This window comes from Lynx rufus, unplaced genomic scaffold (genome assembly GCF_022079265.1).
Source record: "Lynx rufus isolate CCGP_SWC_20201006 ecotype Redwood Valley unplaced genomic scaffold, mLynRuf1.p SCAF_7, whole genome shotgun sequence".
In the NCBI taxonomy this organism is placed as follows: Eukaryota; Metazoa; Chordata; class Mammalia; order Carnivora; family Felidae; genus Lynx; species Lynx rufus.
This window is the reverse complement of record NW_025814889.1, coordinates 36,472,255-36,498,231: the sequence shown is the minus strand read 5'-3', so window position 1 is coordinate 36,498,231 and position 25,977 is coordinate 36,472,255. Positions and strand designations below refer to the sequence as shown.

Below are 25,977 nucleotides of genomic sequence, written 5' to 3'. Positions count from 1 at the left end.
GTGCGTATCTTTTTGTCCATTATTTTAAATTCTCTATCAGTAAAGAACGGGTTCAAGCTTAAGTGACCATCAACTTAATATAGGCTGATATATGCATAAGATGTTATGTAGAAACCTAATGTTAATCGCAAGTCAAAAACCAGTAATAGATATGCAAATAAAAAAGAGAAAATATTTCATAACATTGATGTCAGTAGCCTTTCCCTATTTCCAACATAAATCTCTGAATTGGTTTCTTTTCTTCTGCTATTTCAGACTATCCTATGTCTTTCTTTTGTTTTATAATTTTGTGCTTCATAAAGTACGTGCTTGAACACATGTTTCTGAAACACCATTGTTACCAATTTGTTTCCATTGGTAGGAAAGAATTTTGAATTGTTAGAAAAATTTTGCAGCAGAAATTCTTTGTTGGTTTTCAGCCAGTTTTTGGCATAAGTGCTATATATTTCTAAATAAAAATATTCTTTTTTATGCAGATATATGAAAAGCTTGATTTTTTCTCCTCCCTTATCAATAGGCAAGTGAAAGACCAGAATAAGAAGGTAGCAAATCTGAAGCACAAGGAACAGGTGGAAAAGAAGAAGAGTGCACAGATGCTTGAGGAGGCTCGACGGAGGGAGGATAACCTCAATGATAGCTCCCAACAACTACAGGTTAGAACCTGAGGAGAATCTGAAAGGATCGGGTGAAGAGATTGATCCATGATTGCATGTTGTTTTTCTCTTCATCTTTATCCTCCTCTTTTTTCTCTTTCTAACCCTGCTTGCTGCCTTCCTCTGAGACCAACTGTTTAGCAATAAAGGAATGGCTTTAAATAGAAAAGGCAAGTTTTATTCCACAGCTTTGTGAGGACACCTCAGCATAGGAGAAAGTTCATCTTCAAGTTGATCGCATTTAATTGGTAAGTTCAACGTCAGTTTAATGAGTGGGTTCTCTTAAGCTTCAGGGTGGTCAGTATTACTATTTGCCATTTTCCTTCATTAGAGTACATTGCTAATCTTGGTTAACGTCTGTTTAACTTCATTCTGTTTTTTTATTCTTCTTTTACCTTTATTCTCTCTGCTTTTTCCTTTCTCCCTTTCTTTCCCTCCTTTTTAAATATTCACTTTAGAAGCATATTTCACAGTCATACAGGATGTATAAACTATACTTTTTCACTTCAGTGGAGTGATAATTTTTCAAAAATTAGGTGTAACTAAACTCCATAACAGTACTAGTGACGATATGGTAAGTTCCTGTTATGTGCCCATTACTTGAACTCAGGCCTTTGGTCATTCATTATTTCTAACCTTGACATTGATCTTGTGGGGCAGGTGGTTTTGTGCACGTTTTACAGGTAAGAAAGTGACTCTGAGAAATTGAATTATTTACCTGAATGCACACAGCTCTGTAAGTGGCTCAGCCATGATTTTACCTGAGACTTTCTGGATCTGTAACCTGTCAGAATGAAGTTTAAATTTTAGAGAAGCATATCTGCTAATTCTGCTAAGCTGCCACCACTTTTTCTCTCGTTGAAACTTTTAATTTGGTTTGAGAGAGTATTTATGCCACAATTGCATTATCATGCAATCTTCACTGAAGAGATTTGTGGGACATTTTTAGACTTCACAACAGATCCATTTCAGACACAAAAATCTGACTTTTTAATTTCTTTTTTCATTCCTGTTTTATATAAATTTTATTATACAGTGCATGGTCCTTATAGAAACAATACACATCTTTTCAAATGCAGCACCTTTTGATAGAAGCAGCGTACCGGTTTTCCCTCACTGTTGCCAACGGTAATTGATATTATCAATTTTCTTCCTCCTTTTTAAAAAGTTTTTTTTGTTTTTTGTTTAATGTTTATTTATTTTTAAGAGAGAGAGAGAGAGAGACAGAGTGCGAGCAGGGGAGGGGCAGAGAGAGAGGGAGACACAGAATCTGAAACAGGCTCCAGGCTCTGAGCTGTCAGCACAGAGTCTGACATGAGGCTCGAACTCAGGAATGGCAAGATCATGACCTGAGCCGAAGTTGGACGCTTAACTGACTGAGCCATGTAGGTGCCCCCCCTCCCTTTTTTTAAAGTGCCAGTCTGATGGATGGAGAATATTTAATTTAAAAACAATTTTTTTTGAATGTTTATTTATTTTTGAGACAGAGGGAAACAGCACGCGAGTCGGGGAGGGGCAGAGAGAGAGGGAAACACAGAATCCGAAGCAGGCTCCAGGCTCCCAGCTGTCAGCACAGAGCCCGATGTGGGGCTTGAACCCATGAACTGTGAGATCATGACCTGAGCCGAGGTCAGACGCTTAACCGACTGAGCCACCCAGGCGCCCCGGAAAATATTTAATTTTTGTTTTAATTTACATTTATTTGATTACCAGTGAGGCTAAGTATTTATTCATGTCTTAAATTTTCATTTGTTAATATAAATCAAATGCTGTCTCTCTTCCGTGTTGGCCTTTTCCCCAAGGATTTTTTTGGTTTGTTTATCCCTGTTTTGAGAACATATAAATATTTGCCTATAAATATTTTTAAGTTGCTCTGGACTTCCATTTTTTACCTTCTTAATTTAAATTATTTTAGGATATTTTGTGTGGTGAGGGTCTTATTTTTCTTCATTGCTAACAATTTAACTAGATCATTGATAGGAAATTATTTCATTGCTCATTTCATTGAACAATTAGGCTATTTCTAGGATTTCATTCAGCCTCCTTTGTTGAACTAGTATCACAATGTTTTTAATTACTGAAAATATTTAATTTATAAGACAGGCCCTTATTTATGTTACCTCCTTAATTTTTTCATTTGTCTTCTGTCCTCCACCCCTTTAATGTTTTCTGTTACCAGTCTGTCTGCGTAACCCGAAAGATGCCCTTTTAATCTTTTGTCAGTTTTTATGTTATTATCAAAAGAGCCTTCACATGTAATCTCCTATTTACTCTTTGTATGATTTGAGAAATAAGGACATCAGATTATTTATTTTATATATTACATAGAAAACTAGTTTAGAGTGGATGAATGACTTTTCCAAGGTGTCTCAGTAAGTGATGGATATAAAAATAATGGCAAATGATAGCTCATGGCCATATGCAAGATACACATGGATGTAGTTCATTTAAATATAGTGAAAAGAGTATAGGGTTACAACTAGGATATTTTCCATGTGATCTCAGCTCTTGTACTAACTAGCTCTGCCACTCACTTCTTAACCATGTCGTTGCAAATGACAACCAGTGGTAGTCAACATCCCTAGCACCCAGATTGTGATCTCTAAATATGAATCTCCACTAAAAAAAGCTAGTGATCTTGGAGAGATGGCTAATCAGAATTCATGAAAGTATAATAGTAGAAAAGCAATTGATTTTGGACTTGTATTAAAAATAGTTCTAATACCTGAATTTTTTTGTGTGTTTTAAATTTCTGCATATATATTTGGGTTCATCTGTTGATGTTTTTGTGAAATAGGAAATGTAAAGGGAAGGAATTATTTTAGTATTTCCACTATAGGCATAATAATTCTAGGATTAAAGTATATTCTTTATCATGTTAAAAATATGGTATATTTAATTTTTTCAGATTTGATGAATAATGAATAATCTTTATCAGGTGCCACCTTGCCTTCCAAAGTTTAATTCTACTGATGATATTAGTAAATACATAGTATGTTTTCCTTTGTGAAGATTAAAACCTGGTTTAAGACAAGAAGGTTAATTTTCACTTTTTGTTATTCAGTGACTGCCAGTTATGGTAGTTCATTGGTGTCTTCGCTCTTCCTAGTAGAAGTTACAGTTTGCCACAAAGCAGTGATATTACTTTTTAAATTTGTCTTTCATTATTCTGCAAGATTAAATACGTTAGAAGAAGTACATAAAATACACATACACACACAATGTAAATAATACATGTAAAGTGATCATCTCAAGAAATTAGAAGATTACTGGCATCCCAGAAATCATGTGTATATTCCTTCCTGATCATTTTTTCCTCCCTTCCTCTAGAGGAAATTATTATTTTGGCTTTTATTGTTCTTTGCTTTTCTTTGCAACCTGTGTATATATTAAATAAGTATAGGTTAGTTTTGCATATTTTTATTTTATGTAAATGAGTCATCATATTTATTCTGTGACTTTTGTTCAGCATCACATGTGAGGTTTATTCATGATAGTTGAGTGTAGCATTTGCACATTTGATGTCCTTGCTGTACTGTTTTTTTTTAATTCAAAATCCCATGTTTTATCTTAAAAGTGTTTTGCAAAGATAACTTCATTTCTTTCAATTTTCCATTTTTTGAATATTCAGATGGAACTAAAAGTATTCCTTTTTGGCAGAACGTGAGTTTGGAAATAAGTTGTTACTTTACTCCTTGTTTTTGGTTCAACACATTAAAAATGTTCTAAAAAGATTAAACAAATTCCTTACATATGAAATGAAAATGATACCTGAAAGTGGAGAGAACCTAGGAATCCTGCAGACTGTAAACCTTGGCATTGTTTATCATGGCCTTAGATACGGGTGCCCTTTCTTAAAGTAGGACATTGACATTCCATTGTATTCTGTTTGTACTTTTGTGTTATGTATATTAACTTGTCTGAGATTTTTTGGTTGTAGAAGCCCCCTTTTACTCTTAAAAATTATTAAAGTTCAAAACATGATTTTTTAATGTAGGTTATAATTACCATATATACATATGCAGTTAACTTACTGACTCAGCTATCCATCATCTTGTTGTATCTGAAGATACAGCTCAGGCAATATAAAAATACTTATATAAATGGTTCTTTACAGTATTGTGGGTAATTGTGAAATATTAGAAACAACCTAATTGCCTGTAGGTAGGAGAGTACTTGAGTCTTCTATGGTACATCCACAAACTGGAGACTTGGCAGCTTTAAAAAAAAGTGAGGAAGATCTCTAATGACCTGATATGGACATCCTGTTAAGTTGGGGGGAGGGGAGAAGCACAAAGACTATCTATAGTATGCTACTCTTGGTATAAGAAAATACACTTATATCTCATCTTTTTTTTTTCTTTTTCAAAAGAAAACAGGAAGGATAAACTAGAAACTAAAGAGACCAGTTATCTATGGGAGTGATGAGAAGAGTGGAAAGAAAGGGGAAATGGGATTGGGGTGGTAGGTTTGAGGAGAACCTTCTGTTATGTAATAAAGACTTTGACTCTCCGAACCATAGTACTATTTCACATATGCTAAAAACTAGGTAAACAAAACCAATCAAGATGTGAGGTGGGGTGGGGTGGGGGGAAAAGCCAAAGAGAATACAAACACTAACAGGTAAAGTTGTTTTATAAATGTATAATACAAACACCCTCAAAGGGCTGGGGAAGAAAGGAACTAACCTAAATAGTTTTGGAAGACATTGTCTTGACCGAATGCTAGAAAGCTAAAGACAAAGAACTATACATAAATGTTGTAATCTAGTAATAAATGTGTTTCTCACAAAGGATAGGCTAGCCATTCTGAGAGCACTTGATATGTGTACTAGAATTCAAGTAAATATAATGAGGGCGAGCTTTTCATTGTTCAAGCAAGAAGTTATAAATAAGTGAAGTGGGAAGGCTTAAGTAAACCCTGTAGCGTTGTACTGGAATCAGAGATATTAGTATGAATTCATGGTATTTAATTTATATGCAAATAAATATAGAAATACTGATACGTATATATGTATGGGGTTGTTATATACGCTTATATTTCCTCTTTGTCCACCAAGAGGGCTTAGAAGTAGTAAGCACACCTAACACCCAGATTCTGGTTTCTATACACCTTTCTTCAGTAAGATGAACCAAGGCATCTTGAAGAAATGGTTGATTTCAGGGTTGGGGCAGGGAAAATATGCAGTGAGCCTGGATAACTTTGTGGTTCCAGAAAATAGGAAAATGCTCAACAAAAGAATGCAGGCTTGTGAAAGAACATAGGAGCCAACCTGAAGGAGCACCTAATGTCTCATGTTAAAACAATTTGAGTAAAAAGATAAATAATGGTAATATTTGAATTTAATCCATAGAATGAAATAAATATGAGCTCATACTGATATAAATAATCAAATGCATAAGTAAGTAGGGGGGTGAGAGCAGTTCTTTCCCGAAGAAGATTTCTAATTAGTAAGTGTAGAAGGATGCAGATTTTTAAAAATCACCACGAAACAAACACCTCAGTAATAAGTGTTGCAGACCAGATCCAGTGATGGTTGTGAAAATTAGTGAGTGAACATTTGAGGAATAATAGTCTCAAAATATATTCCCTGAGATGTTTATTAGGTATAAAGGGAAGACTAACATTTCTGTGAACAGACCTAATAGTCACCACCTTAACAGAATGATTCAGGTTCGCATTAGCAGTAGTCAGATATTGACATCATGGTCCCCTTGATATGATGTACTGAGAAAGTAGACAATCTCATATCTGTGCTCTTTCTCCAAAATGTATAATCTTATTCCAGTTATGAGAAAATACCAGACAAATCCAAATTCTGGAACATTTTTATAAAATAACTATGCAGTACACTTTAAAAGTGTCAAGATTGTGAAAGACAAAGACTGAAAACTATTGTAGATGGAGTGGCACTTAGAAGAAATGTTAACTAAATGAACTGTGGGATCCCGGATTGAATCCTAAATCAGATACAGGACATTAGGGGAAAACTGTTGAAATTAGAAGAAGGTCTTTAGTTTTGTGAAGAGTATTGTACCAATGTAAATTTCCTAATTTTGATCACTGTACTATGGTTATGTAAGCTCTTAACATTAGAGGAGGCTGGGTGGAGGGGTATATGGGAACTGTGTACTAATTTTGCAGCCTCTCTGTATTTTTATAATTAGTTCAGAATTAAAAATTTATTTCAAATTGTCATTGACTCTTTTCTCAGCACTTTTTTTTTTAATGTTTATATATTTTTGAGAGAGAGAGATAGAGGATTGAGCATGGGAGGGGCAGAGAGAGAGGAAGATACAGAATCTGAAGCAGGTTCCAGGCTCTGAGCTGTCAGCACAGAGCCTGATGTGGGGCTCAAACCCACGAATTGTGAGATCATGACCTGATCTGAAGTCAGAGGCTTAACCGAGTGAGCCACCCAGGCACCCATCTCAGCACTTTTAATTATCCACTTCATGTTCTCATTCCCTTGAAATAAATGAGCTGTGAATTTCAAAAACATCTTACCTCCAAGCTTAATGATACAGGATAGATACCTTGGGCTTTTTTCAAATACCATTTCTAAATTCACAAAGCAGATATTACTGTGTTCTCCATATTGTTTGATATCTTAAAGCCTTAGTTTAATTTAGAACTTAATTGAACAAGTTGATTGTTCTGAAAATCTGACCTAAATCATAAAGCTGTGATATGAAAATATGGCTATTTTATTAGAGTTGATGTACCTTGATTAGTCTATATCCCTCCAAGATATCAGGCTTAATTTTTACTCATTTTCCTTAGACATACTTGATGTCTTTTATTTATTCAGTATAAAATTATCAAATGCTTTCTACGTGTAAAAGTCTGTTGCTAGACTTGACTATATAGTAGTGAAAAGACATGCTCCCTACAGCCTCTGGAGCATATTGCCTTATGGGGAAGACAATGTAACATAATGATAAAAAGTCCATAGAAATTAATTTTGGGGACTTGAGTTTAAAAATCATATTGAAGTCTGTAGGAATCAGTCATATCGTCTAGAGGTAAAATATTAACAGAAGAACCTGGACTTAGAGCTGAGCTGTTGGAATCCTCAGTAGGTAGAGATGGGTTTGGGTAGGAGAGGGTGGTGTTTGAAAAGAAACTAAAATGAAAAGGCCAGTTGAGATGGGAGAGAAAAAGGAGAATATGGCATTATAGAAGGCAAGAGAGAAGATGGTCTCCAAAGTGGGGAGTAAGTACATCATGGTAATGGTGCTGAGAGTCTGAGAAAGAGGACAGCATCACTGAGTGGTCTGATCCAGTGTATTCAAAATGGTCAAGAAAGAGCAGTGATCTCCCTGGGCTAAGGTAGATAAATGTCTTCCATTCTATCTTATTGACCTTGGAGATAGTAGATGGTCCTATACTGATCTATACACTTGCCTTGGCCAGTTTTTCTGTCACACACTCACCAAAATTCACTGCCCTTCACAAAGTCTTTGTAATGTCTATCTTTAGGTATATATGTGACTGATATTAAGACTTGATAATACAATGGTTAAAGTGTTTCTAGTACGATCCATATATACATCTAAACTATTTTACAATTCCATTCAATATTCATGAATAAAGTACATGAATGATAAAAACAATGCTGCACATATTGGTGATGACGCATATTGGTGATGAGCCTTTTCTGCTGTCGTGTTTTTTAATTATAATGCCTCTTCTCTTGATAGTCTGCGTTTAATTTTGCTGAACTTTGTTTCCCTTACTCAAGAATTTAGCTCTGTATTAAATTTAGTTCTGAGTCGGGGCGCCTGGGTGGCGCAGTCGGTTAAGCGTCCGACTTCAGCCAGGTCACGATCTCGCGGTCCGGGAGTTCGAGCCCTGCGTCAGGCTCTGGGCTGATGGCTCAGAGCCTGGAGCCTGTTTCCGATTCTGTGTCTCCCTCTCTCTCTGCCCCTCCCCCGTTCATGCTCTGTCTCTCTCTGTCCCAAAAATAAATAAACGTTGAAAAAAAAAAAATTTAAAAAAAATTTAGTTCTGAGTTGTTTCATTAATATTTTTTTGTAAGCTGTATTTCACCTTGATTGGCTAAATAAGATTTCAGAATAATCTGTAGTTGTCCTCAGTAAACATTTATTGTGTGCCCATTATGGAACTGTCACTGTGCTGAGTGCTGTGATATGCTCTTTTTGTCAAAAGGTGTGTTATAGTGCAATTTGTAAGTAATTGCTGTATAAAAAAAACGAAATTAGGCAAATCCCAGCAATAAGGACCTCCTAAATAAACATTATATGAAAGCATAATCTTAGCTGATTTGACTGATGGTGATGTTGCGATTAGGAAATCTCTTTGTTGAAAGGCTGCCTATCTTTATAAGGTTCAGATCAGATGCTTCCTCCCTTGTGAAGCCTGCCCAAATCCTCACAGTTGGTATTAATCAGGCCTCTGTTGTAATTCCATTAGACTTTGTTTCTGCTTTGATATCTGTTTTATCCTACTTTATATTACATACTAATAATTTGTGTGTTGTTTCCCCCATATATTTGAGTTTGGGAATTAGGTCTTGGTATGTTGTACATAGTTGGTTCTCTCTAAAAGTGTTTATTGATTTCAGTTGAATTGATAGATGTCCAGAACACTCATTCACAAGCATCTTAGCCTGGCCTTTGGAGTCTCCCATCAACCAAACCTTTAAGTATTTCTAACCTCATTTTTAGGTGAGATACTTCCTAGTATAGCTACTATATTCTAGAGAAGCTATAGTGTTGATGTTTCGTAAATACGGTTTGTTGATTTTCTAATCTATGCTCTTTTTCTTATACAGAATCTTTTCCCGGTGGATTTCCAGTTTTACCACCTAAACATTCTGGCTTAAAATTAATCTTTGTTTATGATCTGTACCCTGTTTTGTTATTGTCTTATCTATTGTTCCTCAGCCTATATGTTTAATTATACTTTGTCATTTTATACTTTTTAATATGTTATAATTGCTTTTGTATGATTTAATCACTTTCTCTTCTGTGCTAGTTTATATCTGCCTTAGGTTAAGGGCTGTTTTAAACATATCTTTTCAGCCTTTCTTAAATATTGTTTTACATAGGCAGCCATTCACTAACTGCAGCTATAATTGTTATAATAAAATTTAAGTTACAAATTAAAAAAAAATTGTATGATGCTACAATATTTAGCATTCTAGTAGTCTTTAAAATTTCATAGATTACTCTTTAAGGACTTTATATATATATATATATATATATACACACACACACACACACACACACACACACACACGCACACACATATTTTAAGTGTTTATTTTTGAGAGAGAGAGAGAATGAGAATGAGAATGAGCAAAGGAGGGGTAGAGAGAGAGGGAGACACAGAATCCGAAACAGGCTCCAGGCTCTAAGCTGTCAGCAAAGAGCCTGACACGGGGCTCAAACCCACGAACCACAGGATCGTGACCTGAGCTGAAGTCAGCCGCCCAACCAACTGAGCCACCCAGGCACCCAGGACTTCAAATATTTTAACAAAGAAATGTTATCTGCAGTTAGTTGAGAATATTTACCTTATATGTTTTTATTTTTAAAGTATTAACACTCACTTTGTCTTTTGACAAAACTATAAGTTTTAGTCATATTCTAATAATAAGACAAAGTAGACTGAAGGTGGGTAGGGATGAAGCTTGGTTTGATAGTGGTTTGGTGCTTTGTTTTTATTTATAACAAAGATAAGTATTTGAATTTAACCTTGAGAGAGGGTACTGTCACAGAGATTAATGGGACTGCTGAAAGAACACTGTGGCTCTTGTGAGTCAGCTCTCCTGAGACCAATGAATATTAACAGCAAAGTTCAAAGAAAATGAAGACAATAGAAACAGTGACAGGAAAACTTTATGTATATTTAGACATATTCTCTTTTCAGAAGCATTATCAGTGAAACATTTGTGTTTTTCTTTAAAAATTGATTGGATTTGCTGTATCAAAAGCAAACATTCTTCCATTTGGGTAAGAGATGTTTTTCCTTTCTGAAATGAAGACTATTTATGTTTGGTTTTCACATTGGCCATGGGGGTAATTATTTAAGAAAACATTAAAAAAATTAAGATTCTCTGATCTCTTTCTAGAAATAGTATGCGATGTGTCACCTAATATATTAGGTACCTGTAATATATTGATGTTCTTGTAAAAATCAATTTTGGTTCCTTAACAAATATTCTCCTTGACCTATTTAAAGATTTAATCCTATGTCATTTCTTCCTCTTTAATTTTTTTCTTTGGCAAAACAGGTCTTTTTCTGTCTAGAATATGGACATAGGTGGGTGTTTATGGTGTTCTCAAGAAATATTAAATGGACTTAGGGATCACACTGGAAAAGTATATACAAATTAGGTCCATTTTTACAACCCTGTGCATAGTTGCTGGAATTAAGTTGAAAATTTGGCTTTCCTGCAGATGAAGCACCTACTCAAATTTTTGGCATGTGTGCAGTTTTTAAAAGGTTTTAGCCCAAACTGTGCTGCTTTTTACCATTTAGAAAACAAAAAACAAGTCATAAATAGTTATTCTAAGGAACTCTACAGTGGTTGAAATAGACTCTGCAGATACTTTTCTCTCTGGCCAAAGTTCAGTTCTATTTGATTGCCAGTGAAATTTACTGAAAGAATGTTTATTGATAATATTCATGTGTAGTCTACTAAGATGCTTCCTACTGTTAAGGTTAGCCCTATTCTCTCTCTCTCTTTTTTTTTAAATATTTATTCATTTTTGAGAGAGAGAGTCAGAGAGAAAAGGAGACACAGAAACCAAAGCAGGCTCCAGGCTCTGAGCTATAAGCACAGAGCCCGATGGAGGGCTTGAACTCATGAACATTGAGATCTGACCTGAGCTGAACTCAGATGCTTAACCAACTGAGGCACCCAGGTGCCCAAAGGTTAGCCCTATTCTATGGGAACTTTTAGCCACATCCTTTTGGCTTATTATAAGAATGCTCCCCATAAAATAATGGCTGGTTAAAGTTACATTTGGCACTAAAATTCTTACAAGTACTATATCCTCACCTCAGTAAAATGAATGGTTTAATCCTTTCCTTTGTGTTGTTGTGGAAACTCCTCCTTTGTATTTGGAAAGTGAAGTCTGTAATAAGATTCTTATTTTTAAGAGAGAGCAGAAGCAGGCTTTATATATCCCTTTTGCTAAGACCTCAAAGGCAAAAGTCATCCTCTTATAGACCACATCAGTTATTCATTATTTTAAATAAAAGGTTATCTTTGGCATGTTTGGTAAAGACTTTGAAAATTTATGCTTGTTCTTTTAATGAGCATTATATTTTATTTTATTTTATTTTTGAGAGAGAGAGAGAGAGCATGCACACAAGCAGGGGGAGGGCAGAGAGAGAGGGAGAAGGAATCTGACCGCACAGAGCCCAATGTGGGGCTCAATTTCACAAACTACAAGATCATGACCTGAGCCATAATCAAGAGTCAGTCACTCAGTCAACTACCCCTGTGCCCCTCTATAAGCATTATTGATCAGAGGAGACATGTACTAGGATTAGGCTAACCCTAAGTCCTTGCTCAAGTTTTTGATACCAGAATTTTTAAGATAAAAACCTGGCTCATCTACATGGGATATTTTTACTATATATTCTGTAAAATTTATGTAGGGGTGCATGCTATCAGTGCGGAGTCTGCTTGGGATTCTCTCTCTGCCCTTCCCCCCTCAAATAAATAAATAAGCACCATTGTATATGTATATATTTCTCTTTCTTTAATGAAATGCATCTGCTCTTGTTTGACTTTGATTTTTAAAAATTAAGGTTATAACAGAGTTCAACTTTGAGTGCGGGAGATGTTTGAGGGACTATGGACAGAAGGGGGAAGAAAATACCTTTAAATTTTATGCCAAAGCATTTCCTTAAAATAAAAAATAGTTGATGTATAACCAAATTCTGTCTCTGTGTTAGGGTGGCTTTCTTTTCATAAAATTGACTTCATCAGTGCATCTAGCTTCAATTTTTTTCTCCCAGTTTGCATCTAAGCAGCTGGTAATTGAATTCTGACATGTTGAATGATTCTAATGAAATCTTCCGCATGTGTTTGTATGCTTGGAGGATGGGGAAAAGAGAGGAAGAATAAGCAGTGGGGTTGAGAGTAATAAAAAATTACTGTCTCTTTATGTTAAGGATAATGGATAGCAGTTAACATTAATATGTTAAAGCTATATATAAATGACCTCCATAACCAAGGCAGAGTTCAAGTTGGGAAAGTGATGAGTGAACATGGGAGGCTGGGTTACCTTGGAGAATCTTTGTGAGATTTGCAGTGACCTTCCCTCTGCTGTTGACAGAGGGAGAAGCTTAAGAAGATCTGTCATTATCCAGTGATTTCTTTCTTTTTTTTTTTTTATGTTTGTTTATATTTGAGAAAGAGAGAGAGAGGGAGGGAGGGAGGGAAGAGCAGAGGGAAAAGGAGACATAGAATCCAAAGCAGGCTCCAGGCTCTGAGCTGTCACCACAGAGCCTAATTCTGGGCTTGAACTCAAAAACCATGAGATCATGACCTGAGCCGAAGTTGGACGCTTAACTGATAGAGCTACCCAAGTGCTCCTCAGGTGACTTCTTTTTATGGTACTGTAGTATTGTACCGTTTTTCCTTTTAATTGTGAGGAAGATGTTTGAAGAGAACAAAAAATTATTTTTAATTGCTGGGTTTTTTTTTGTTTGGTTTGCCTTTGCTGTCCTTAACGAATGTTTGATTTGAAGGAAAGGCTGTGGAGACTAGAGTCTTAGAGCTGCAGTGGTATATAGTTGATGTTGACAGAGCTGATGTCAAGAAGCAAAGTTCAGATGAGTCTATTAGGGGAATTAGTAGTATGGGATTTGCTAGAATCTGGTCTTCTTGTTAATTTGCCTCAAGTTACAGCTGCCACAGCTTTTGCCCTAATCTCATTCGACTATAGGAGTCTTCTTATTTAAGGATATGAAGAATTCTTTGGTAGCTTCCCACTTCCTCTCTCCCTCTACCATACCCCCAAAACTAGTCATACACACCCCCTGCTTTGAACCCTATATTCTGTAAATGAAGTGATCTTATTTGACCTTATTTGATAAGTGTAGTTGTCATAGTAAGTAGGCTTCAGCACCTAATCTCATGGTAGGAAAACTGGTCTTTGTTAGTTTTGATGAGTGCAAACATAACTTACAGCAGTTGAAGTAAAATTCTAAAGATATTGCTCTCATTTTAAGTGATACAAACTATTTAAAATGGTAAAGCATGTTCCTTTCCTGTCTCCAGATGGCTTTTAAGTGAGTTGTCTGTGGTATACAGTACATTCTAAATTTAAGGTTGCCTAAATTCGTTAAATAGAGTGAAATTCCAAGTTAGAGCAGGTGAATGAAATTGAAGTTTCTTCCTCTATGTGGTTTTTTCCCCCCACCCTGCCAATTTAACATTTTTCTAAATAGTGAGGGCTAGACAGTTGGCTAACTCCAAATAGTACAAATAATTCCTCTCTATGTAATTTTAAATTAGACTGGTTTTTTTTGCTAAATTTTGTGATTTTTTTCCCCCTTAAGAGTAAAATCAATTATAATGAAAATTCATAGGGAATTCATAGGTGAGGGCCAATTTCCTTAAAAATGGGTTTGTTTCCAAAAGAAAGAAACTTAACTAAAATGTGAGGACTAAACCTATTAGTATTCTCTATTACATATAGCTATTTAAACATTTGCCCAGTAATTTTTTCAGTTGACCTTTGATTGATTGGCATATTGAGTATTCTTAGTACTGAACTACTAACAAATTAAGTTGGATTACTTTAATTTTTACCATAATCATAAGAAAATATTTCACTAGAGGAGTGCCTGGGTGGCTCAGTTGGTTAAGCCTCCGACTTCGGCTCAGGTCACAATCTCTCAGTTGGTGAGTTTGAGTTCCGCATTGAGCTGTGTGCTTACAGCTCAGAGCCTGGAGCCTGCTTCAGATTCTGTCTGTCTCTCTGTCTCTGTCTTTCTCTCAGAAACAAACATTTTAAAAAATTTATAAAACAAATATTTCATTAGAACTCAATCCCATCATGAGTTTTATTCTGAATAATTGTTGACAAAATGTATATTTTGCTGATAGCCAATGGATATCCCAATTTTGTGAAGTCTGCTTAATATTTGTCTTTTACATTTTAGGTAATCTAGTGTTAATTTGGTTCCATTTTAATATACTCTCATAGCAAAAGCTATGTCTTTCTAGTAAGACCCTGTTATCCTAACAGGTATTCTACTCTCAAGCAGTTATGATATTCACTGTTGTCATGCTTCATTGCTCCATTTGATAATTCAGTTTTCTTATACTAAAGGTATACTCTAACATGCTATGATAATCATCTTCCAAGATGGCCCCAGATCATTGTCACCTCCTGGTGTTTGAGCCTTTGTGTAACCTCTCCTACATTGTGTCAGGATTAGTCTGTGTGAACAGTAGAAAATGTCAGAAGTGATAGTATGTGACTTCTGAAGCTAGATCATAAAAGACATTGATGCGTCTGCCTTGTTCTCTTGGATCACTTGCTATGAGGAAAGCTAGGCGCCATATCGTAATGACACTCAGGCAGCCCTGTGGAGAGGAACAGAGACCCCTTGCCAATAGCTATCACCAACTTGCCAACCATGTAAATGGAAGCAGAGGACTGAATCCTGACTGACGTATTGACTATAACCCCATGAGAAACCAGAACTGTTTGGCTAAGCTGTTTTTGAGTTCCGGACCCACAGAAGCTGTGTGAGATTAAAAAAATGTTCACTGTTGTTTTAAGCAGCTATGTTTTGAGGCAACTTATTATATTACAATAAACAGCTAATACTAGGCACTTTATATCTTAGGTATTAAAGTGATATGCCATATGCTGAATTCTTTTTCCTTTAAATCCATAGTTTGTTTTTCTCTGTTGGCAGAATAGTTAGTGCTATTTGAATTAGGGCTTGGTGCTGTGTCTTACACATATGCTGTTGGGATGTTTAAACTTTTATCTCAAAAATGTTCTTATTAAAATATACCATCATTACCTAATGACTGGAAAAGAATTTCTTTAAAAATATTTCTTAATTTATTTATTTTATTTTTGAGAGAAAGAGAGAGAGATAGGGTATGAACAGGGGAGGGGCAAAGAGAGAGGGAGATACAGAATCTGAAACAGGCTTCAGGCTCTGAGCTGTCAGAGCCTGACACGGGGCTCGAACTCATGAACTGCAGGATCATGACCTGAGCCGAAGTCGGACGCTTACCCGACTGAGCAACCCAGGCGCCCCAGAAAAGAATTTCTGATAATTTTGACATGCTATACAAATTATTGGCATGAAAAAATTCAACTTTTGAATAAAAAAACGAGGAAGAGTGCCTTAAAATTCGTATATATTTTTTCACCATTAGCACTATCTTGCAGTATATTTGCCCAGACTGTTCTCTTTCCATAGTATATAGTTAACCCATATGTTTAGAGTATCCGTACCTGAAATAGTTACCACATTTATAACTATTGCCAGAAATTCTTGTATTTTTACTAATTTATTTGCATTATGTGCTTCTCTTTTAACATATTTTTAAATTTGATATATATTTTTTTTCTGAACAATACCTATTTATATCATTTACAAAGTGAAATAATGCTACATGGCTGACAATTAATTGTGATAGCCCTCAACCTCATTCTTGTCTAACCTGGATTCCTGCTCCCCTGAGACAAGTACTTTCACCGTTTTGGTTGTTTCTTCTGTTTACTTCTCCCTTTCCAAATAACATTCTTATATTGTTGTTTTCTTATTTTCCTTATTTGGACATTAGTTACCTGCTGACTTCTTACTGTGAATGATAAGGAATTAGCCTTTTAATGCAAGTTACCACACACACTTCCCTCCTTCCATCTCGTAGTTTATTAAGTTTTACCTTATTATGTCTCAAGCACGTAGTATATTATGATTACATTTCCTTTAGTTTACCTTTAGTTTTTCCTGTTGATAACAACAGCTTTCGGTTTTTAAATATGTTTTATTATGTATTTGTATACATATCACCAGTTTATTCCCAAATTCCTTTCTCCTACTCTAACATTCCTTTCATTATTGGTACTATTGTAGAATACATCAGCCCTTATTTATTAACCTGGTAATCCATTCATCCACCGTTTTTTCTTGGAAACACCGTTCCGTGAGTATCTATCCTCTCCTCCAAATTGTAGTTATTCTCTAAGCTTGTCATTACCTCTAGGTTCCCTTCACCACTCATTTGTGGTAGACTCCTTTTTTTCTGGATCCCATGTCTTCCTCTTTGTATGTTTACTTCTTAAGTTTGTTGGAGCACATTCCTACTAACTTTCTGAGAGAGTTTGTGGTGTGAAGTAAATTCTTCCCTTACATTTGAATGATAGTTCGGATATAGAATTTTAGATCAGAAAGCATCTTTCCTTCAGAGTTTTGAAGGTATTACTTCAGTGGTCTTCTAGTTCCCTAATGTGTTTCCATAAAAAATTCCAGTACCTTCCAACTTTTTATTCTTTGTGGGTGATCATTTTTGGTCTTTCCAAACTTTTAAAAATCTTTTCTCTAGTATTCTAAACTTAAAAAAAAAAGAGAGAGAATACCCATATTATGGTCTAAGTGTAGAAAATGTCACCGAAAGTGTAACAACAAGAACAGATAATTATAAATATGATCTGTCAGTGTGTTTAGGTGTGCCAGTGTGCCAGTATTTGTAGAACTGAAAGATTCTATTCATTTTTGGCATTTAGATACTTTATTAAATGAAACAGATTCATTTTATTTTATTAAATGAAAATTTATTAATATTTTATTTATTAAAAACTCATTAATATTTTATTAAATGAAACAGTTTCAAGGTGTGTAATTCAGTACAAAGGAAACTTCCTTGTTTACCTTATCAAACATCTATTAAGATTCTGAAAATAAAGCTGGAGCCAAATCTTACTAGATGGATTAAGTAGTTATGGACTTTATTGGTGTTGGTTTTGAAGGTGATGAGGGTATTTGGTGTCTTCATTCTTCTGTTACTACCCTGGTTTATTACAGCTTCCTTAGAGCAAATGGTTCCATACTTAGTTTTACATTGATCTTAGATAGTATAAGTTATGTAATTTTTCGTATTTCATGAATATTGTTTAATAGTTTTCTTCTTTTTATTTATGGTGTTTCTTGGCTTTTGTTCTTTGTCCTTATTATGGACACAGATTTTGAGCAAGGCTTTGTTTACCACAAAGTCCAGAAAACTTTTAGAAAAAAATTTTTTTTCCTTAAGTTTATTTTGAGAGAGAGAGAGAGACAGAGAGAGGGAATCTCAAGCATGCTCCACACTGTCAGCACAGAGCGCAATGTGTGGCTTTAACTCACAAATCTTGAGATCATGACCTGAGCCGAAACCAAGAGTCAGATGCTTAACCGACGGAGCCACCCAGGTGCCCCCTCTGGAAAACTTTGCTTAAATAAATGGCCTGGTGCACTGAGCTCATATGGTAGACTGATTTTCTTACTGGTTTTGATGAAACTTTCAGTATGAAAACCTGTACTGATTATCTGCATTATGATAAATTATTAAGTAAACTCTCTCTAAAAAAGTTTTACTGATAAAACTGCAAAGCTGCAGTCCATGCAGAAATGCAGATAAGCCTGTTTGTTTGAAATAGGTTCTGGGAAGTTCTTTGGGATAATTTAGATTAGAATAACAGAAGCCTCTCAGGAGATCTTCAAAAGACAGCTTAAGAGTGAAGAAAATAACTGACCGGACAAAAACATAATTCTGAGTTATTCACAACCAGTTGATAATGGGAAACATTAGTGATTCTTTTTGCTTACAATTTATAATTCAAAATCCCATGTTACTACAAATAAAGTTATTCATTAGACATTTTGAGAGGACTGAACTCACTGATCTGTCTCTTTCCACATAATCCTTCTGTTACATTTCATTTTCTTTGAATTGAAACTACCTTGGCCTTTGTTTTTACTGGCATCATTTCATTTCCCCTGGCGTTGTTTTAGGAACCTTCAGCTGAAGCTTCAACGGTTTTAGAAGCTGCACTCTGCTACTCATGGCAAGCTACCTGGAAGCATTAAGATTTCAAGAAAGCATTTTTTGATAGAGCTAAACTGTCCTGTACAAGGCAGAACCTTACTTACAGGACCAAATCAGGGTATTTTATAACATTTTCTACTAGAAGAATGAACACTTAAAAAAAAGGGGGGGGGACATGGCATGCATTACTGAAATGTGAATATTCTTTTTTTTAAAGATGCTATTCTTTTAGTGCTGGAAGAAAAATCTGACTAACCTTTGACAGATTTCAAGTTCTGGATTTTTGAAGACAAAGTTGTTAGGAAGGACTTTCTGTGCCTTGCACTTATAAAAGTGAACTACAATCTAATTAAATGAGAGTTGCACAAAAAAAGACAAAATCCTTTCATATCTTTTACTGATGGCAAGTATTCTGAAAGTTGGAGAATGTTTTAGTAACTCTTGTTCTTGTGTTTTTAATTTAATTGTATTAATAAAAGGCAGCACTTTATTTTTAATCTTTTGGTTCTAGAAGAATTTAAAGAGGAAATGCTTATAATCTGATGAATCTAATTCTTAATATTGCTTGGCCTTTGCTTCATTTATCCTTCTTATTTTAAGATCTTTCCTTTATTACGTGTTCTTAAAGTCCTATAGGATTTTGTCTTTCTGATAGAAATCCATATTTACCTTCCCAAGAGTTAATTTTTCAGCTTATTTAGAATATCAATGCTAGTGGGAATTGATTGGCTAATGAAATTACTCATCCTTAACCAGATCACTTATATCCAGTTATCATTTTTAGTTTTCTCATATGAAATTAAGAGAAAACTTTGCTGTCTTGAAATCATTAGGAAACATCACTTTCATTTCTTTTTTCTAAATTAGTTTGCTAATGAGTGTCTATATGAAGAATATAATCTGAAAAATCATGCTGTTTATCTAACTTTTTCATCTAGGCTGAACTTTTCAGGGAGAGAGAATGTTTTCGTATTGTGTCTTACTACTTAGGCTTCATCAAAGCTGGCTTAAAGCCCAGTTTAGAGAGTAGTTCAAAAACAGCTTTGTGTTTTTAAGTAATCAAGCCCTCGGCTGTGTGTGCTGCTTAACACGGTTTTATTCTCTGTGTTACAGAGAACAAATCCATCACAAGTTTCTCTTGCTTAACTAACTTGATGCTTTGCTCTTAATAATATTCTTCTTCAACCTCCTATTAGACTTCTTTTCTTCCCTTGTTCTTTCCTCTGTGAAGATATCTTTCTGGCTTGGATTTATTTCTGAAGGGAAGAATATTTAATAAGCAAATAACCTTTCTTGATAAATAGGCTCTCTTGGGTTAACTAATTAGTCTACTTCACCTGGTCTTCCATCGTTTTCCAGGACAGTCTCCGTAAGAAGGATGACAGGATTGAAGAGCTGGAAGAAGCACTAAGAGAAAGTGTACAGATAACTGCAGAGCGAGAAATGGTGCTAGCACAAGAGGAGTCAGCCAGGACCAGTGCTGAAAAACAGGTCTGCAATTTTATACAGTTACTGGCAATGCTGCTGGTTAAACAAAAGGTAAAACCCAACCAGTATAGTTTAGGCAAACTCTGCATATGTTTATAGGGTTTCAGAAGCACTTCATCAGGTACAAGTATTTGGACCTAAATAAGAATTGGAATTCTTATGTTTGCATAAGACTTGGCTCATGTTAATTGACTTATGATGTTAAAAATCTCTGCATTCATAATTTGGGACTTATTTCACATATATTTATGTAGTATATGCTCATGTATCTGTTGAGATGAAATGGAGCTTGTCTGTTTGTTGCAAGACTGGTCACAATCCTGCTTTTAAATGAATGGGAAAACACAAACAGATCTGAGTTAAAATGTTAATTTTAAATAGCAGATAGTTTATTTATACCCTGCCTTGTTCAAGAGAGCAGTTAAAGTTATAACAAGTAAAGGTGAATAGCAAGTATGAAGGACATAGATATCATGACACTTGAGACTAACCAATCAGTATGTCTCAACCCTGAGGTGACTTATTAAAGAGTTCTACTGTTGCTGTGTGTGGTGTTTGCTTTATATATTTTTCTACATCTTTTAGATCTCTGTGCAGTGGCTTTTAACTTTTTTGTTAGGAGGTATAACTAAAGATGGGAAATGTGAATGGAAAAATGGTTTTAACAAGTGAAGTCTCTAATATCAGTTTCCATTTTGAGAATATGAATAGAGATTTTGAATCTTCCTTACACAGAGATCGTGACATTTAATTTTTTTAGTTATTGTTTCCTTTCCATTTCTTTGTTGGAGAAATATGGTAAAAAGAGTTCATTGAGAGAGTAACCTGAATCTTTTGGGAACCCCCATGATGAGACCACCAGTGGTCTTGTGAGTTAAGGTATACTGTTGCGTAACAAGGAAGAAGGTGCATTCTGAAAGCAGGCATGGTGTAGTGTGTGCCTTAAGGAGGTCCTTTCTTAACTGTTAGTATGAGGATATGTTTTCTTTAATGTTAAGTGTAGAAAGACAAACTGATATTTATTAGCAGAGATTGAACTTTTCGTGTCTTTCAGTGCCTTGTTCCTACATAAATGCCTTGTCCACTTGTAATTTGAATATTTCCTCATGTACAGTTAAGTAGAGCTTGGGTAGTGGAGAGCTTCAGAGAAGGGATGGTGACAGTCATTGTTCCAGGGTGAAGAGGTGTTTTCTTTTATTGATTTTACCTTTTGTACATTCTTACCTTTATTTTCAAAATGACCCCATTTTTTTCTTTCTGTGAAGATTTTTTTCTGTTTAGGAATCATATAATGACAAGTCTTACATATTGGGAATCATAGAAATGTTGACAATTAATAATACATCCTGTCATTATGACATGTAAACTGGTATGTGTTTTTAAAACGTATTATTGTGTGAACCTAGTTATAATTTTCTTTTTGGGGGGTAGATTTATTTATAAATTTATGTGTTTATGTATTGTTTATTTATAATAGACTTATTTTAGATCAGTTTCTTTTTTTAGTTCACAAAAAAGTTGAGCAGAAAGTTCATGGAATTCCCATATATTCCTTCGTCCACCTCTTTTCCCTAGTGTTAACATTGGTGTGACAGATTTATTAAAATTGATGAGCCAGTGTTGATACATTATTAACTAGTCCATAGCTTACATTTTGGATCGCTCTTCATCTTGTTCACTTCTCTGGGTTTTGCCAGATGTATAATATCATGTATTCCCCATTACAGTATCATGCAGAATAGTTTCACTGCCCTAAATGTCCCCTGTGCTCCACTTATTCATCCTTCCTCCACCTCCGTAATCCTTGGTCTTTTTCCTGTCTCTCCAGTTTTTCCTCTTCCAAATGTCGATATAGTTGGAAACACAGTTTGTAGCCTTTTCACACTGGCTTCTTTCATTTAGCCTCTGCATTTAAGGTTCTTCTGTGTCTTTTAGTGGCCTGATAGCTCATTTTGTTTTACTTCTGAATAATATTCCATTGTATTGATATGCTACAATTTGTTTATTCCTTTACCTACTGAAGACCATCTAGATTCCAGTGTTTGGCAATTATGAATAAAGCTTCTATAAACATTGTGTGTAGGTTTTTTTATGGACATAAATTATCAACTCAATTAGGTAAACACCTGGGAATTGCTGGATTGTATGGTAAGATTATATTTAACTTTGTGAGAAACTGTGAAACTGTCTTCCAAAGTGGCTATATATAATTTGCTTTTAATTACATGCTTTTTTCTTTCTCTCCTCCCTCTTTATCTTTTTCTTCTTTTCTACCATGGTGCTACTCATTGCCTATCTGAAGCTATTGAGTAAAATATTGCATGAGACCAGTCATTTGAGCTCTTAGTGGTTTAAAGTATGAAGAAGCCTCTTTTATGTTTGTATTTCTGAGGCTATATAATCTTAATCCACTGTCCCCTCCTGCTGTCATCTTCTGTTCTTTTATTTTTATCTTTTTCTGTCTTTCAGCTCTGCTGTTAATTTTACTTATATGTATTAATTGTATACACCAGGGTAATCTAGAAATATTCATTTGAAACATCTTAAATGGGTAAAGCTTTTTTTTTTTTTTTTTTTTGGCTAGGGACATTTCTGTCTCTTAAATTTAGCCTCTGAGAAGAAATAACACCCTCTAATAGAAGGAGAATATCTGCATTTCTTGATTTCTTAAAGTGCAGAGTAAAATTGTTTGGGAACAGTCTCTCTTACTAAAATAAAATACAGAGCCTTTTAAAGTTTGAGAGGCAAAAAAGGGTCAAGGGAAAACATTTCTTCTTACAGGATCCCGTTACAGTTTCTTTATTCCCAATACATGCTATTCCATATTGAGCCTGTGCCCCCAAATATAAAGATACATAATGATATAAAAATATAAAATATAAATGATATAAAAATATAAAATATAAATATAAAAATATAATGATCCAGTGAAGGAAGATGTCCTATAACCTGTGTTGGCAAATGGAGAAGTGAAAGTGAATATAATCCCATGGAGGGAAACCCAAGGGCTCCTTTTACTTTTGCTTTGTGCTTTTCCACATGGATTTTCTTTTTCTGAAACTTCTCTCTGCTCAAGTTTTAGCAGGTTTTGTGTTTTGTTGAATATGAGAATCCATTTTCCTAAAATGAGAATAGAGTAATTTTGGCTGTCTTAAGTCTCATAATTGTGAGGAGGTAGGGAGCAATTTCTTTAGTTCAGCAGTGCTGCTGTAAGGTTAAATTTTTGAAATGCTTTTTTTTTTTTAACTTGAAAAGAATACTTTAAATATCTTCACTAAGATTATTTTTTGAAGAAGTCTTTTACAACTACATTGCTAACCAAGGATTTAAAAAACCCCTCTAACGTAGTAAGACATTTTCTTGTGGCTCAGTAGGCTGGATTTATATGTTCCTAAAGTGCATTTTTTAATGTTTTGAGGGATAAAGATATATCCTCTCAATATAACTAACATTTACACGAGTTCTGACTTTTGTTTTAAAATCTCATTTTTAATAGTGGTATTCATTTTTTAAATTGCCATTTTGATATTATTTGGCTTGTATGTTAAGTTTAAATTTTTGGCCCAGAAGATCATAAGGTTATACCTGTGATTTGTATGCAGGTACTTCTAGATTAATGAGCATTTTTAAGGATTACATCTTAAAAATTTTTTCCCAGGTATTATGCATTCCAGTAATTAAAAGCATTTGAACAACAAAAAATGGCACTCTTGATTAAACTGCATTTTACAGCCTACCTTGGGCCAGCTTGGTTTTTACTCTGGATCTCACAGTTGTACTATCCACCTTCTTCCTTCAACATGCAAGTTCTTTTCCTTTCCTTCCAGCTAGACAGGCAGGTGGGAAAGACAGGCTTTTGGCCTTCCCTGTCAGAAGTTCTTGATTCTTTATTGTGAAAATGGGCAGTATAGTCATTTAAGCTTGATCCAGTTTCTTTGCATTTTGCAAAGTTAAATAGCTAAAAAAAAAAAAGTAAAATAAGAAGGCAGTGCTTATGGAATGTACAGTGCATATTGGTGACAAATGCTTGCTTCATTATGATTCGCTTGCTTCTCCTGTTCCATTGTTTCTTTTGAAGGCAGTGGATTTTTTCTTGTGTTTCTAACTTCTTCAATTTTGACTTAATCAAATTTCTTATCCTCAGTCATGTCTGGTTTGTCAGACACAGTTGTGGAGGAAGTGGAGCAAGACACATGAGTGAATGGGGCCCAGTCTGCAACTGGCAACTGTCAAGTGTCCCATCTCTTTTTTTATTCTTAAAGATATATTAAATTCCCTATTGGTTGCAAATCTATCCAATCAGTTACACAGCATTTATCACCATGATACCCAAATACTTTTTCAAACAGAACAGTTGCCACTCCTGAAGCATCACTAGTAACTGGGTAGCCTACAGAAGATGATGTATGCTAATCAAACTATCATTGTACTCTTCAATCTTTTCCATTGCCTTCTTAACTTTTAGCTACTCCCAGAGTTGACAGTTTATTCTTTGGTCATATAAACATAGTCTTGTACTGGTCTGAATATTTATAGTAAGTTATATTTCTCATTTTTTAAATTAAGTGGCAGTAATGCTCAGAAAATAAAATAATGACCCTTTTACTTACGCTGCCCTTTCTACAAACTTTTATTGAATACCTTGTAGTTTTCCAGACTCTACAGTAAGCACTGGAAATAAAAAGGTAATAAAAATAGCCTCTGTCTCAAGAAGTTCATAGTTTGTTTGGAAAGACTGAAGAATGAACCTATAATTATGGTTCAGTTTGGTAAGTGCCATGGTAGTGATCTGAATAAGAAGAGGAGGGACAAGCATACAATCCAGATTGGAGAGATCTATAGAAGGCTTCCTGGAGGAGATGGCCAATGCATGAGCTGAGTCTTAAAAAGAAAGAACTAAGCAAAAAAGATGTGGAAGGATATTCCCCATATTCCATGCAGAGGGATCAGCATATGTGAAAACTGGAAGCATCCAGGAAACTTTAAATAGTGGTTAGTAGCTATAATTTAGGATAAATATGTATGGCATGATCTATGGGAGGGAGAACTGTGGGAGGGATAGGGAGGTGCCTGCAATCTGATCATGCTTAAGCAAATTTAGTCTCATGTTCTACTCCAGCATTTCATTTTATGTTCAAGGCAGTGGAGAACTATTGAAGGAACTTAAGCAGATAATATTTTTTCATGGGTTTGCTTGCTCATTCATTCATTCATTCATTCAACAGATAACAGATCTTTATTGAGTATCCAGTGGTGCTGTGGTAGTCTGGGGTGATATATTGTGATGAATACAGCAGCTGTGGTCTCTCCCTTAAGAGAGCTTATAGTCTACAGAGAGATACAGATCCTAAATCAAAAAAAAAAATTTTTTTTTTAAATTACAATTTGTCAGAAGGTCTGTAAAGAATAGGAACAGGTTTTCTGTAATAGGCAATAATTTGGTGAATTTGGAGAAGTTAGCACATATTTTTGATTGAATGCTCAGGGAGCATTCTCTGAGAAAGTAACATTTAACCTGGGTCTTTTTTTTTTTTTTTTGAGAGGGGGAGGGGGAGAGGGAGCAAGTAAGCAAGGGACAGAGAGAGAGAGAAAGAGAAGGGCAGGGTTTACCCCAATGTAGGACTTGAACTTATGAGCCGTGAGATCGTGACCTGAACCGAAGTCAGATACTTAACCTGGGGTGCCACCCAGACACCCTAATCTGTGTCTTAAAGGGTGAGAAGCCTGCCATGTGAACAGTGGGGAGAAATCAGTGTTGTGACAGCAGGAAGGTGAAAAGAACTAGACATG

At 35.1% G+C, this 25,977-nt stretch overlaps 1 protein-coding gene across 1 annotated transcript in view; it reads left to right on the top strand.

The window, feature by feature from the left end:
- The window catches only part of ERC1 (ELKS/RAB6-interacting/CAST family member 1), a 516,249-nt gene that overhangs the window by 228,017 nt on the left and 262,255 nt on the right, over window positions 1–25,977 (top strand). The window contains exons 13-14 of the mRNA XM_047065409.1: window positions 518–653; window positions 20,059–20,190. Coding sequence (XP_046921365.1) covers window positions 518–653; window positions 20,059–20,190 — 268 coding nt within the window. The remainder of the gene's footprint in view (window positions 1–517; window positions 654–20,058; window positions 20,191–25,977) is intronic.